This window comes from Euphorbia lathyris, chromosome 5 (assembly GCF_963576675.1).
Source record: "Euphorbia lathyris chromosome 5, ddEupLath1.1, whole genome shotgun sequence".
In the NCBI taxonomy this organism is placed as follows: Eukaryota; Viridiplantae; Streptophyta; class Magnoliopsida; order Malpighiales; family Euphorbiaceae; genus Euphorbia; species Euphorbia lathyris.
The window spans coordinates 24,494,419-24,508,887 of NC_088914.1; the positions used below are offsets into that span (position 1 = coordinate 24,494,419).

Consider the following 14,469-nt stretch of genomic DNA (forward strand, 5'->3'; position numbering starts at 1 on the left):
TCACTGAGCCGCTCATGAGCGGCTCTGTTCATTTACAGCCCTACGTATAATTGATAGAATTTAACAGAATAATATTAATAACGTGTCTCGTTCCGTTATCGAAATCTAAATTAGTATCATTTTTAAACGTTAAATTTATATTAGTATTATTTTATACGTGTAATACTTCTCAAAAACTATATACCTATTTTATACCTATTTAAATAATTAAAGAAAAACCAAATTTATTTTCTATTTGACCGTGACAACGAGAATTCTGCGTGTGCATATATATCCGCGGCGTGATTGGCTAATAGAAATATGGCTCGCATGTCTTTTGTCCGTTTTCAATATATAAATTGTTTTTTCCTATTCTGTCATTTTTGTTTCACATTATAGCCCTTAATATATCGTCACTTGGCATATTTGGCTTAATATTTCTATAATAGAATATTGTTTCCTTTTCTAAGTTTAAAAATATGGATTAGGGACCCTTACTCTCTTTCTTTTACATAATTGCCTACTTTTTTTTTTTTAACAACAAAAAAAAAAATTTAGTCCCAAAATAATTCGGGATCCGTTTACATGAATCGTCATACAAAATCGTAAAATCAAATCATATTAGCCACTGGCGGATCCAGGATTTCTGAATAGGGGGGCTAATTTTAGCCCAACATTACAAAAAAAAAAAATCATGCATATATGAAAAAGTAAAATCAAAGTATACAAAATTTTAATTGTATTGCTAAATAAATACTAAAACGTACTCGTTACATATACTATAATATGAGAAAATGTACCTATTTTTTTGACAACGGAATAGCTCTCGATAAGTGGCAAACTTAATCTTCGAGATTCCGAATTAATTTTATAAATTAAAAACCCCTAAATTAATTTCATATAATATCAGAAAATGTACCTATTTTAAACCCCTAAATTAATTTCATAAATTTAAAACCCTGAAAAAATAAACCTAATTTTAATTTAGAAAAAATAATTTACCTAGGTTTCAAAAAAAAAGAAAGGAAGAATTTACCTATATGGTGGTGGCCGGCCGGAACAAATGGAAGTGGGAGAGGCAAGCTACTGGGAACAAATTAAAGGGATCTCAATCCCTTTATTTTTTTTATTAATTTGCCACAATCCAAAACAACGATCATTTTGGTTATGAGGCAAATTAGAAAAAAAAAAAACCTAGCCTTGCCCATTGGGATGGGCTTTACGCTTCTCCTTCTTCACAGAGAAGGAGAATAGGGTTTTGGCAGCTCCTTCTAGAAACCAGAAATTAGCCCTACACAGCTCCGATGCCAGGGGACTGGAGCCCTCAAGGCACCGGGCTACATCCGCCTCTGGTATTAGCGATATAAATTCTCTCTCTTCACTCCGTCCTATCAACCGTTATATTTTCCTCAATTCCCGATAAACTCATATTACTTTCAATCACCATCTTTCAAATTTGCTTAGGCTTTCTCCTACCCCTCACTATTACATCTTATGTCACTCTTCAATCCTTCTAATCGGTGAATCAAACGCTTTTCGTCTTATATGATCACACTACCTTAGTTGATTTTCCGAATAGATGTACTTTTTTTTAATATGGTAATTATATTATAATAGGTAAAAAACCATTTTTTTAATTAATTGGGAATTGATTGAAAATTTAAAAAATTATTGTCATAATTATTTTTTATATAAATCTCATCCCTCAATTTCTAATTTTTCCAAAATAATTTAATAAGAAAAACTTGTGAATGTTTTTTAATTTTTTCTTTTGGCATGGTTGAGCTACCATTAAATAGACATAATACTTTCTTGAAAAGTGAAAACTACTTAACATTGTTTAATTGTTATAAATTATAATCATTACTTTAATGTTGCCATCCTATTCAGTTATTCATAAGATTTTACTTTTTATTGGAATTTCTATAAATTAAAATATTTTCATTTTCATTTACATAACATTTTTTTAAAATATTAAAATTCTAAATTGATGGCAGAAAAACTCAAATTAGTACAAAACCGAAGTTAGAAGAATAATGCACCTTAATTCAAAAAAAAAAGAATAATGCACCAAATAAAATATTAAGGGTCAAAAAATGGATCTTAACATTTTTTTTGTCAAAAAAAAAAAAGTCAAAATCAATTTAATTAAAATCAAATTTTAGATATACAATCAGTTCTTAATTATTTTATTTTTTTTTTGTCAAATCCTAATTTTATAAATTTTAAATATTAAAATTGATTGTCAATTTATCGAAAGTTAAAGTTGACCACTGAATTAATTAAAACCCTTAATTTTAGGTGTCATTTTGACTCTTAATTTACAAAACAAACGAGTATTCATTATACAGGGACCAAACCGTAAAAACAAAAAAAGAAAAAGGACCTGTTTTTTGTTTTCGTTATTTCAGATTCACTCCCCAAACAGTAACACTGAGCCCCCAAAAATTGGACAGAAGAATAAAAGACAATAGACAAAAAAACAAACCCACTCTGCTTCCTTAATTCAGCTTTGTATCCCAAAATCCTCTCTTTTGGATTGTTCAAGTTGAAAGGGTTTTCATTTTAAAGTGTTTTAGTCACAGCAGAGAGAGAAAGTTCAAAACTTTAAATAAAGGGTTTAGGGTAGAGAGAGAAACAGAGGAAATGGAAAGCGAGAAGAAGGGAGTGGCAGCAGCAGCAGCAGCTGGGTCATCTAATGCTGGTGGTTTTTGTGAAAAACAGGAAATGGAAGAGAAATCAGTAAGTGAAGTTGTGATTGAAGAGAATGATGATGATAATTTTGAGGAAGAAGATGAAGATATTGAGGCTCCTGTTACTGGTTTTGTTCCTGGCCCTTTGCTTTCTCTCAAGGAACAACTTGAGAAAGACAAGGTTTTTTCTTCTCTTCTATCTGTCTAAGCTTCATTCATCCTTTTTGTTTTTGGTTCACAATGATGATAATCTGAGGACAAACTATGTATGAAATTGGTTTGATTTTTCAATTTGGGGAAGCCTTTTTTTTATGCCTCTTTTTCTGTACTTTCTCAATTGCAACTAATGGAGAAGCCATTGGTTTTCTTTTGAATGTGCTTGAATTTTTTATGTGCAAAAAGCATCTGAATCCCCCTTGTAGTTCTGATTTTGGTGGATTGATTTGATACCCTAATCTTTTGTTTCAATATATATAGAGTCCCTTATCCCTGATGACAAGAAAAGTGACTTTGAATATAAAGAAACTCGGTTAATATAGGTTGTTATTCATTTTATCCATGTTTAAAATATACATTTTTAACCGTTTGTAAGCAGGTCTTTATACATGTGACGTGACTATAGAGAAACGGTAAAAAAAAAATACAATTTTGTTAACAATTAACTATATTAGAGGTTAACAATGAATTAATAGGTTGTTATTCATTTCATCCGTGTTTAAAATTTTCATTTTTAACCGTTTGTAAGCCGGTTTTTATACATGTGACGTGGCTATAGAGAAACGGTAAAAAAAAACACAATTTTGTTAACAATTGACTTAGAGGTTAACAATGAATTAATAGATTGTTATTCATTTCATCCGTGTTTAAAATTTGCATTTTTAACCGTTTGTAAGCCGGTTTTTATACATGTGACGTGGCTATAGAGAAATGGTAAAAAAAAAAAAAAAATACAATTTTGTTAACAATTAACTAATTCGGCAAATAAGTGCTTGATGCGACCAAAAATAAATGACGAGTGCTCAATCCGCCAAAATCGGAATGATCACGAGCTTTGAGATTATTTTTGCCTTTTTCATGCCCCCAAGTTTCTATGTTATCCTTGTGTTTGGATTCTCTTTTTCTTGCTGTTGTTTTTAGAATCAATAGAATCTATTGCTTGAATCTGCTTAATCTTTGGATTTATGAACAAATGTAACATAAATGCTTTTGTAGGCTGTGATTCTGAATTGTAGAGGATTTGTATTTATGGAATGTTAATTATTTTGCTTGGTTTTTACTGCCTAAATATCTCAGATGCTACTAAGGAAACAAAATTTTATTTTACAATAGGATATAAAATTTTAGGTCCAGCTTGTTGCCAAAATGGATATAAAATTATTACTACTTTCAGCATTGTATCCGTTGTTTCCGTGTTTTTGACGTAAGCTTACATTGCAGCATGATGATAGCTTGAGGAGGTGGAAAGAGAAGCTGCTTGGCAATGTCGAAACCGAGTTAAATGGTTTGTTTAATGGAGGCTTTTTAATTTCCATCTTTTGTTATGTATCTGAGTTTTTTTGTATCTTATGCTTTCATGTTTCTGGTTTATCAGGGAAAATGGAACCTGAAGTCAAGTTTCATTCCATAGGGATTGTATCTGATGATATTGGAGAAGTAAATACTCCCTTGCCTATTGGTGAAAATCAGGCTGGCCGGGTCCTTTTCACTCTCAAAGAAGGATCTCGATATCAGCTTAAGATGACGTTTAGTGTTCTGCACAACATCGTCTCTGGCCTTACCTACTCGAATACTGTGTGGAAGGGAGGAATTCGAGGTTTGAAATCGTCTTCTCTTTGCATTTAAAATTCTTGCTTCATGTTTATCTCGTCGTTAGTAAAACATTGATGAATTCTGCGGCCTTTAGTAAATAATGCCGATGAAGTCCGAGTTGGTTATAGAGATAATTTCTCTGTTCTACTTGGTCTAGGGTGCATTTGAAAACAAGACTGAGTTTAAACATTCTTTAGTGTTATTTTCCCTTTTTCAGCTTGCCTTCTTCTGTTGAGTTTCATTTCGGGAAATGAGCTATCGACGTTTTCTGTTGCTTTATTAGCAGCGAAAAAGTTTGAAAAACATATCTGAAGTCCACCATACTAACACAATTTGACTGAACAGTGCTTCAGCGAAGTACGTCGCAGATCATCCTTTTGGTTATTGTCTGAATGTGTCATAACATAATTTTAAGTTAATTTTCTTGTATGTTCTCTTGAATAAAAGCTCTGAATCAAAATGCTACCTAGTCCAAAAGAATGACCAAGTTTGTTCTTTCCAATCCCGGGCATGCATTTCATTTGTTTCGGCTGTTATTACATTTTCGTAGCGTGAAATTTATGTTCGCATTGTATTGATTGTCAGTTCATCGAAACAAAGGAATGTTGGGTACTTTTGCTCCTCAAAGGGAACCATATGTGTATTCTTTGGAGGAGGAGACTACTCCGTCTGGTGTGTTAGCAAGGGGAACATACTCAGCAAAGCTTCGGGTTAGTCCGACTGCATTTTCTTTCTTTGCTTAATATGACTAGTCGGTTTGAATCGAAATGTGGTTTGATTATCTGATAAGATTAGTCCAAATAGCATTCCAATTTGGAACACATACATACAATGATTGAACTTGACTTACATCGTTGCAACTTTTTCGTGCAGTTCATAGATGATGATAAAAGATGCCATATGGAGCTTAAATATTCATTCGAGATCAAAAAGAGCTGCTAGCCGAAATGTTCTGCAGCAAGATATTGTTTTATTATGTTTTCTGGGGTGTTTTATTCTCTGTGTCCTATAAACTACAGATACATTTTGAACCTTCAAAAATAACAATGAAGTTTTAACTTTGAGAAAACTACAATCTCTTTACAATTTCCATGCGCCAAGTCTTATCTGCGATTTCCGAGCTACTTGCAAGTCAGAAATCAAATTTATCATAGTCATGTCTATGGTTGTGGTCGAACACGGTATCAAGGAGCCTGATATCTTGTGTTGGAATAAACCAGAAATGGTTAAATGGCCAATTGAATGGTCTGGTAAATGGCTTGTTTTTTTAAGAGTAATAGCCTTGAATTAGATGAGCATGAAGCATACTTGCAGGTACAGATAAACAATCTATAAATTTAACCATTTAGAACAATCATCCAATCAATCTACAGTGATGAAAACCATTGGAGAAAATGAGGCAGCCGAAGTTACAATGTCAATAACATCAGCATTCATTTAATATCTGCATTAGGAATCAAGTTCCCTGCCTTTCTTTTCGGAATACAACGGATTTTGGATCACAACGGGCAGGGGCACGGGTGCCGGAGCACCCCGACTGCTGGACATCACCCTTTCAAGGGTGATTCAACTCCCCCCTGTTGGGTTGGAGTGTTGTCACATACGTCAGAAGGAAAGACTGAATTAGTTATTGTTAATTATTATCAGCTTTCTATTTATTATTAAGTTTTATGTCTTATTTGTTTTTTTTTGTTAGATATTTGCTTCTCTCTTTTCTTTTTTTACAATAGTCTGTTTTGGAATGTTGTGGAAGTTGTTAGACGAGTTGTTACATCACAGTTGTATTTTCTTATCTGACCTCAACTGCACTCAAATGCTATATAAGATCATACCTATGTATTAGGAAGTAACAATTGAGAATATTCAGAATTTTCTAATCTGTTCCATTTTCTTCTTTCAAGGATGATTCAACTCCCTCCTATTTAGGTGGAGTGATGTCACATACAACAGAAGGAATAGCTGAATTAGTTATTGTTCGTTGTTATTAGCTTTTATTATTATTATCAAGTTTATGTCTTATTTGTCTATTTTATTAGACATTTGCTTTTCTTTTACAATAGACTGTTTTGGATTATTGTGGAAGTTGTTAGACCAACTGTTACATCACAGTTGTATTTCCTTATCATTCTCTGAACTTAGCTGTACTCAACTGCTATATAAAGTCACACCTATATAATAGGAAGTAACAATTGAGAATATTCAGAATTTCCTAATCTATTCCATTTTCTTCAATTCTTCCATTCCTAACCCTAATTCTCCTAATTTTATATTAAACTCAGTACTACTCCTGACATTGGTATCAAAGTTTGTCTTTCATCCGGTCATTCCTCTTTAGTATGGTCAATGTTGACGGTTCAAAACCAAGACCGTCTGGACTGCCTATGCGCTCGAAATCGAGAATCCGTCTCGATTTTCTTTGATTAGTCTCTCTAGGCGTTTTGATGGCTCATATGCGAGTTTTAGCCGACTGGGCTCCGCCTAGACCGCATGGGCGTTGCCTAAGAGCCGATGTTTATTATTATTAATTTTTATTATTATTATAATTCACTTTTGAACATTGTCGTATGATTATTCGTGAATTGTGTTTATTATTTTCGGATATTTTTGTTTAATTGTTTTCTCTATATTTGTTTTCATGATATGGATTAAGGACATTGTTTCGTAGCTTTTGTGAATTATATTACTTATAAATACTATTTTTTTTTTTGGGTTGTTCAATGATATTTTTGTTGAAATGTTAATGTTTGTACATTTTTAAAAATATATATTACAAATATGCGTGTTTTTCTGTATTAAATAATTTTATATTAGGCCTAATGTTCCCCCAGCCCTATTAACTTGTCCAAATTGCCATTTTACCTCCACAACTCATCGAATGTCCTATTTACCCACTTAACTCCATAAAAGTGATATTTCTCACCCCTTACAATCCGCTATCGATGCCTAAATTGATACCATTTTTTAAACGTTAAACCTATATTAGTGTTATTTTGTACGTGGAACCTAAATTGATATTTCTCCAAAAACCATAGGCCTATTTTGGTACCTTATCCCTATATATAATGTCTTTAACTTGTTTATATTAATGTTCTTGTTATTTGTATCTTTTATTCATTCTTTCTCTTTTCAACTTTTTTAGCTAGTTAAATTTTGATTATCTAATTATTGTAATACAATATTATTGTAATAAACACATGAATGATCAATATAATTATCAAATTAAAACAAAATAAAAAGTTGATATTAAAAAAAAATATATATATTTTCAAACTCATTTGAATAAATTCTATTAATTTTGCACTATAAAGGGGTAAGAAATACCACTTTTATGGAGTTAAGAGGGTAAATAGTATCATAAGGGGTGAGAAATACCACTTTTATAGAGTTAAGGGGGGTAAATATGACATTCGATGAGTTTGGGAGGGGTAAAATGATCAATTTGGACAAGTTAAGGAGGTGATAAATACCATTTTTATGGAGTTAAGGGGTAAATAGGACATTCGATGAGTTGAAGGGGTAAAATGACCAATTTGAACAAGTTAAGGGGGTTGGAGGAGCATTAGACCTTTATATTATTATTTTTTAGATAATATAATATATATTTTAATTCAGTTTATATAACATGATTAACAAATAAAAAATATAAAAATACAAATCTTTTTTTAGCCCTTAGATGATTTTAGCTGTCTGCGTTCCGTCTAGTTACCGCCTAAGTGACGATGAACAAAATCATTTTTTGTTATTAATTTTTTTTGCTTTATTATAATTCACTTTTGAATATTATTGCATGGTTATTCGTGAATTGTGTTTATTATTTTTTAATACTTTAGTTTATTTGTGTTCTCTACTTGTTTTCATGATATGGTTTAAGACTTTAAGGATATTGTTTAATAACTTTTTGGTGAATTATATTATTCGTGAAAATTATATTTTATTTTTTTTATAAAGTTGTTTCAATGATATTGTTGTTGAAATGTTGATGTTTGCACATTGTTAAAGATATATGTTACACACACATGTGTTTTTAGATAGTATAATACATATTTTACTTGAATTTATATAACAATTTTGTTGATTTACAAATAAAATTACAAAAATACAAATCTGATTAACCCATGACTGATCCCCGATTAATCCTCAAGGCCTCTGTCCGACCGATTAACGCCTAGTATTTTTTACAACCTTGCCTAGCAGGAAGGGCTGAGAAGTGGTATCAAAATTGGATTCCCACCAATCCTAAGGCCGTTTGGAATGAGTTCATGGTAGAAGTTGAAAACCGATTCCATGAGACAGAAATAGACGATGTTGTGCAACAGCTGTCCCAACTCAAATAAGAGACAATTGTGTTAGCTTATCAGGAGAAATTTGAAGCTATCAAACTCAAAATGAAAAGGGTTTATCCTAATCACACTGAATCTTTCTATATTTCTAGTTTTAATATTAGATTAAGGACATAAATTAGATCGGCTGTAAGACCATTTAAACCCCCTACCATGTAATTAGCTATAAAAAAATCCAAGTACCAGGAAATCCATCTCAATGATGTCATGGATGCTTTGAAACCAAAACCTACTTTTCGTCCATATGTCCCTTCAAAACTATGCACAAACACTACAACTACCACACATAGATCCTATCCAAATACAAAAACTGTTGAACCAAACCATGCAACCACCCTTAACAACTTCAAAAAAGTTCAAGGGGATTGTTGGAAGCGTGGGGGTAAGTACTACCCTGGCCACCAATGCACCAACAAGAAGTTGAATGTTTTAAGTGGGGGAGGAAAAGGTGGAAGAACAGGGAAATGGCGAAGTAGAAACGAACCTAAGATTGTAGAGGCTAGCAATGATGATCAACAAAGCATCCTGCCAATTAATGCCTTAGATGGTGGGATGGCAAGTGGTACCCTTAAGCTTAAAGATGTTGGTCCCGTGTAATGTAATAGGATTAGTTCCAAGGGGGGGGGGAGGTTGGGGGGTTAGGAACTAATGTAACTTTTTCACTTAATTGCTGACTTAATTTAATTCTTTAAACAACTTCACTCAGTTTAGGTCAGCAAGGCTGAGCGCGATGCAAGACAGCTTTAGTCAGAGGCTGACTAGAACTGTTTTACTTGTGAGTTGGGAATTAACACTTAAGGTCAGCTTCCAACTCGGCACTCTGATTACTCAGCGTCGGCTTATACAGATTATATACTGAGTAATTTAAACAAGCAACACATACATAAATATATCAAGAGAAGGGATAGAAATTACTCAGCAGTCTTATCCTGGTTCGGCCTCACCGCCTACGTCCAGTCCCTAGAATCCTTCCGGGCTTTTTCAATCCACTACTGAGCTCTTTAAAGGTAGAGCACAAACCGTTTACAAAGCAATTGAGTATGCAAGAGTACCGTCCTCTATTCGTCTACTCAACCCTACTGAGCGCTATAACCGAACACTCAGATTTTCTTTACCACTGAGTACTAAAACCGAGTAGTCAGCACCACTCTCTCAATCTTTACAATTGATACAAGTTTGTTCTTACTAGATGAAGAACACTTTAGATGAATACAAATTCGATCTAGACTTTTACACAGAGATAGGATTTAGGTGTAAGTATTTGCTTTTCTTGTTTTTATGTGCTTGTATGTATACTTTTCTTTTTGTACTTCGGCAAAGGATCCAAGTGATGAATTTGTCATTTTATAGTGAAATCTGATGCTTCAATCATTTGAATTCGGATGTATCCGTTGAATTCAAACGGTCCTCTTGCGTCATTCATTAGTCAGCATACAGATTTGCAGGCCAATCCCATCGTCTGTAATTGGCAGGCGTCAGGCTTATCTTCTTCCGCCAGGTTCGTCTTCTAGCGCCAGTTTCGTCTTTTAGCCAAATGCCAGTTGACCCATGCGTCTCGAAACTGTCTCTTTGCGTAATTCCAAAGCTTCTGAATTGGCGCAGATCCTTGTCGGTTTTTATCTTTAAGTTAACGGATCATTGGTGCTGTCCTGATGAACATTTAGCTTGACTTAATAGACGTTGCCTTCGATCTTTATCTTTGGCGAGGCTGAGTCACGTTCTACTCAGCTTCTTCGGTCAGCTTCGTCTTCAAGCTTTTGTTCTGAAGAAGACTTTTCTTCTATGATGCTGAGTTGTGTTCTACTCAACTCCTGTGGCTCATGCTGACTTCGTCCTGTCTTACTTTTTATTTCTGTTCTCATTTATAAATATACTTAACATTGAACAAACACATTAGTAAAATTAAATCAAAGCACTTAGATTTAATTGTCTTAATCATGGGATTAACTTAAATAATTTTGTCAAATCAAAATCATGTGGAAAAGTGTTTCAACAAAAGACTGTTGGTCCCGTGTAATTAGTTCCAAGGGGGGTTTAGGAACTAATACAATTTTTTTTCGATTTAATTAAGCTGACTTAATATAATTCTTTGAGTTGAATAACTCAGCTTTTGGTCAGCAAGGTCGATTAATTGATAAGACAGCTTTAGTCAGATGTTGACTAGAACTGTTTTACTTGTGAGTTGGGAATTGACACTTATGTGGTCAGCTTCTAACTCAGCACACTTATTTACTCAGAGTCAGCGTGAACAATTTATATACTGAGTAAAGATAACAAGCAACACATACATATATATATATATATATATATATATATATATATATATATATATATATATATATTGAGAGAGTTCAAAGATTACTCAGCACGACTTATCCTGGTTTGGCCTCTCCGCCTACGTCCAGTCCCCAGAGTTCCTCCGGGCTTTTTAAATCCAATACTGAGCTCTTTAAAGGTAGAGCACAAACCGTTTATAAGACAGTTGAATATGCAAGAGTACCTTCCTTTATTCGTCTACTCAACTCCTACTAAGTGTTATAACCGAACACTTAGGTTTCTCTACCACTGAGTATTTACAACCAAACACTCAGCTTAACACTCTCAATTTACAATTGATACAAATTGTTCTTTTCGAATGAAGAACACTTTAGATGATTACAAGATCACTCTAGCTTTTACACAGAATAGAAAAGTTGGTGTAAGATCTCTTTTGTTTTGATGTACTTTTTTTTTTGCTTGTATTTTTCTCACTTGTATTTTCTGTAATTCGGCAATGATCCAAGAGGATTGCTTGTCCTTTTATAGTTGTATTTTAAGGATCAAATGATTTGAATTTGATTTGTCCGTTGAATCCAAAACGGCTCTTTTGGGGGACAAACTTCTGGTCAGCTTCAGATGTGCAGACCAATCTTGTTTTCTGATTTCTTCAGATGTCAGGCTTGTCTTCTTACTACAGGCTTTGTCTTCTTGCGGCAGTTTGTCTTATAGCAACGAACAGTTGACCCATGCATCTCGGAATTTGGCTTTTGCGTAATTCCAAGGCTTCAATTATTGGTACAGACAGTTGTCGGATTTGTCTTTTAGCTAACGGATCATTCATGCTGTCCTGAAAATCACTTAGCTTCACTTCGATAGTCATTTGTCTTTGATTGTCACCAAATCTCATACTGAGTTCTTTTTCACTCAGCTTCCATGGTCAGCTTTGTTTTGCAAGATCTAGTTCTGAAGCATACTTCTTTTATGCTGAGTTCCATTCAGGTTCTTTGATCAGCTTCATTCTTAAGCTGTTGTTTTGAAGATGACTTATCTTCTTTTGTGCTGAGTTGCTCTTCACTCAGCTTGTGTTGTGTTCTCATGCTGACTTTGTCCTGTCTTAATTTTTATTTCCTTTTGCATTTATGTTTATACTCAATATTGAACAAACGGATTAGTACAATTAAATCAAAGCACTTAAATTTAATTGTCTCTTAATCATGGATTAAACTTAAATAATTTTGTCAAATCAAAATCTTGTGGAAAGGTGTTTCAACAAACTCCCCCATTTTGATGTTGGCAAAATATTTAATTTATGGAACTCAGCATTGAAATTCCCCATGATTGAATTACTTTTTATTCTTCTGAAATTACTCCCCCATTAGGGTTGCATATATTGTCTTAACTTAACTCTAAACCTTCTAAGATTTAATTGAGTAATAAGGGAAGACATGTTTATACTGACTTAGTTCAATTATAGACTTTCTAAGATCTAATTCAGATGAGCCTAGGTCAACTTTTCAGAAGAGTTCAATATTTACTCAGTTTGATACATGAATAGTTTTGGTATCAGAGTTTATGTGTACTGAGTATATTTGAATTTATTTGTTTGTTCAATTTTAGACAGATCAGCATATAGTATAATAGTAAGCATCATTTATGAATAAAACAATGTGAATGAAAAGATGCTTAAGATGATATAAATGGTCAGCATACAAAATACACAAGTCAATTTCTTAAAGCTAATCTATTTTCTATTGACTTGAGCTATCCCTTTGCCTTTGTCTTTCCTCTGTTGCTGACGGCCTGAAGTTTCTCCTGCCTTTGGCTGAGTTCCATCAGCTTGTTCTTTCTCCCCCATTTTGCCACCATCAGGCGGAGGAGGGATGAAGGTTTCATTGAGAGCAGCACGAGTTAGCTTGACCGAATACGCCTTGAGACGTTTCGTGCTTTCATTTAACCCATCAAACACTGGGACTCCATCATCCAGAACTGGACCAAGGATTCGAACAGATGCGCTGATCATGCTGAGTATGTACTCCTGTGATTTACTTAGCCATGATATTGCGTCAGTTAGCTGGGCATAAGATTGATGGTACATTCTAATCACAACCTTGTCATAAATTTCACGCTGAGCGTTTATGTGACGCACATGTCTAAATAAGCTTTGAGTAGTTTGTAGGATAGTATTGGTTTTGACCAAGTCAGTTTCCATTTCCTCTTTACTCAGGTTTAGAAGACGGACAGCTTCGCTAATTTCATCCATCGAACATTGGGAAGTTGGGGAGAGAAGTTCACGAGTGCCAGTCAGCTCAGAAGTCAGCTTGATAAAATAGTGACTTAACTCAGCAGATGTAGCATAGCCCATGTTGACGGCAGGTAGAGCGTTGATTTGTCCCTGAAGTGAATTCATATGATTCACCATCATCAATTGTAGTTCGGCCAGCTTGACAATAGATTCTTGCCTGGGTTGCTGGGTTTGGACCGTGGTCATGACACTTACTAAATCTTTGAGATTTTTGATCTCATTGAGAAGCTGAGTGACAGACGAGAATTCTTGTGACTCAGCATTAGCAGACCCATCAGCATCGGCATGAGAAGTGTTTAAATCCTGGAGAAGATTTTGAGCCGAGTCAATGATGCGACGTCCAGACTCAGTTGCATGAAGATAGGCATATTGTGCCTCAGGATTTAGCTCAGTGGCCGGGATTCTAGTAGCACCAGATGGAGGAGGGGTTTGGTGCTGTCCTTAAGTGGAAGTGCCAGTATGGTCAGCAGCTGGACTTTGATTTTGATTAGCAGCAGAAACTGACTGCTCAATATTCTGCGAAATGTGATGGGAAGGAGGTGGATCTGCAGAGATATTTACCTGCTCAACATGGACTTGAGTTGGTGCAGGAAGAGGCACCTCAGGTTGAGTAGGATTTTCCTTAGCTTACTTGTCTCCTTGAGCAGCTAGGACTTCGGGCTCTTGCTCGGCTTGGTTTGGATTTTCTGGAGTCTTGGCGTGTTGCTCAGCATGAGTAATAGAAGCTTGTTTTTCTTGTGGAGAGGACTCAGTATTCTTTAAGAAGAACTTAAATTGTAGATCCGTGAGGTCAGTGATTTGATCCCTCAGAGGCGAATCATCCAGGAGGTCAATGACTGGAGATTTGTAGGCCTTCTTCTTAAGCCTTTTCAACTTGTTGGTCTTGGGAGGAGAAGGGTCAACAAGAATGGAATCAAGAGATGACTCTACCTCGAGATCAGTGTTGAGGCCTTCCATGACTATTTCTTGCTCTGTGAGCTCAGCATCAACTGTCTTACTCTGTACAGCTGGATTTTCAACTTGCTCAATATTCCCTGTTTGTTCTTGCTCAGCATGAGCTTCTTGATGTTGCTCAACATGCTCATCA

General features: G+C 34.5%; 1 protein-coding gene across 1 annotated transcript; it reads left to right on the forward strand.

Annotated features, from left to right (window-relative positions):
• Positions 1-2,447: 2,447 nt before the first annotated feature.
• LOC136230080 (rho GDP-dissociation inhibitor 1-like) lies at positions 2,448-5,567 on the forward strand. Its single transcript, XM_066019018.1, has 5 exons — positions 2,448-2,853; positions 4,110-4,173; positions 4,264-4,485; positions 5,067-5,191; positions 5,355-5,567. Exons 1-5 carry the CDS (start codon positions 2,626-2,628, stop codon positions 5,421-5,423), a joined length of 708 nt encoding a protein of 235 aa, XP_065875090.1. The 5' UTR covers positions 2,448-2,625; the 3' UTR covers positions 5,424-5,567.
• Positions 5,568-14,469: the final 8,902 nt, after the last annotated feature.

Coding starts and splice junctions, on each gene's coding strand:
- LOC136230080 (XM_066019018.1), top strand. CDS start 2,626: ATGGAAAGCGAGAAGAAGGGAGTGGCAGCAGCAGCAGCAGCTGGGTCA. Junction 2,854..4,109: donor AACAACTTGAGAAAGACAAG/GTTTTTTCTTCT, acceptor CTTACATTGCAG/CATGATGATAGCTTGAGGAG. Junction 4,174..4,263: donor TGTCGAAACCGAGTTAAATG/GTTTGTTTAATG, acceptor CTGGTTTATCAG/GGAAAATGGAACCTGAAGTC.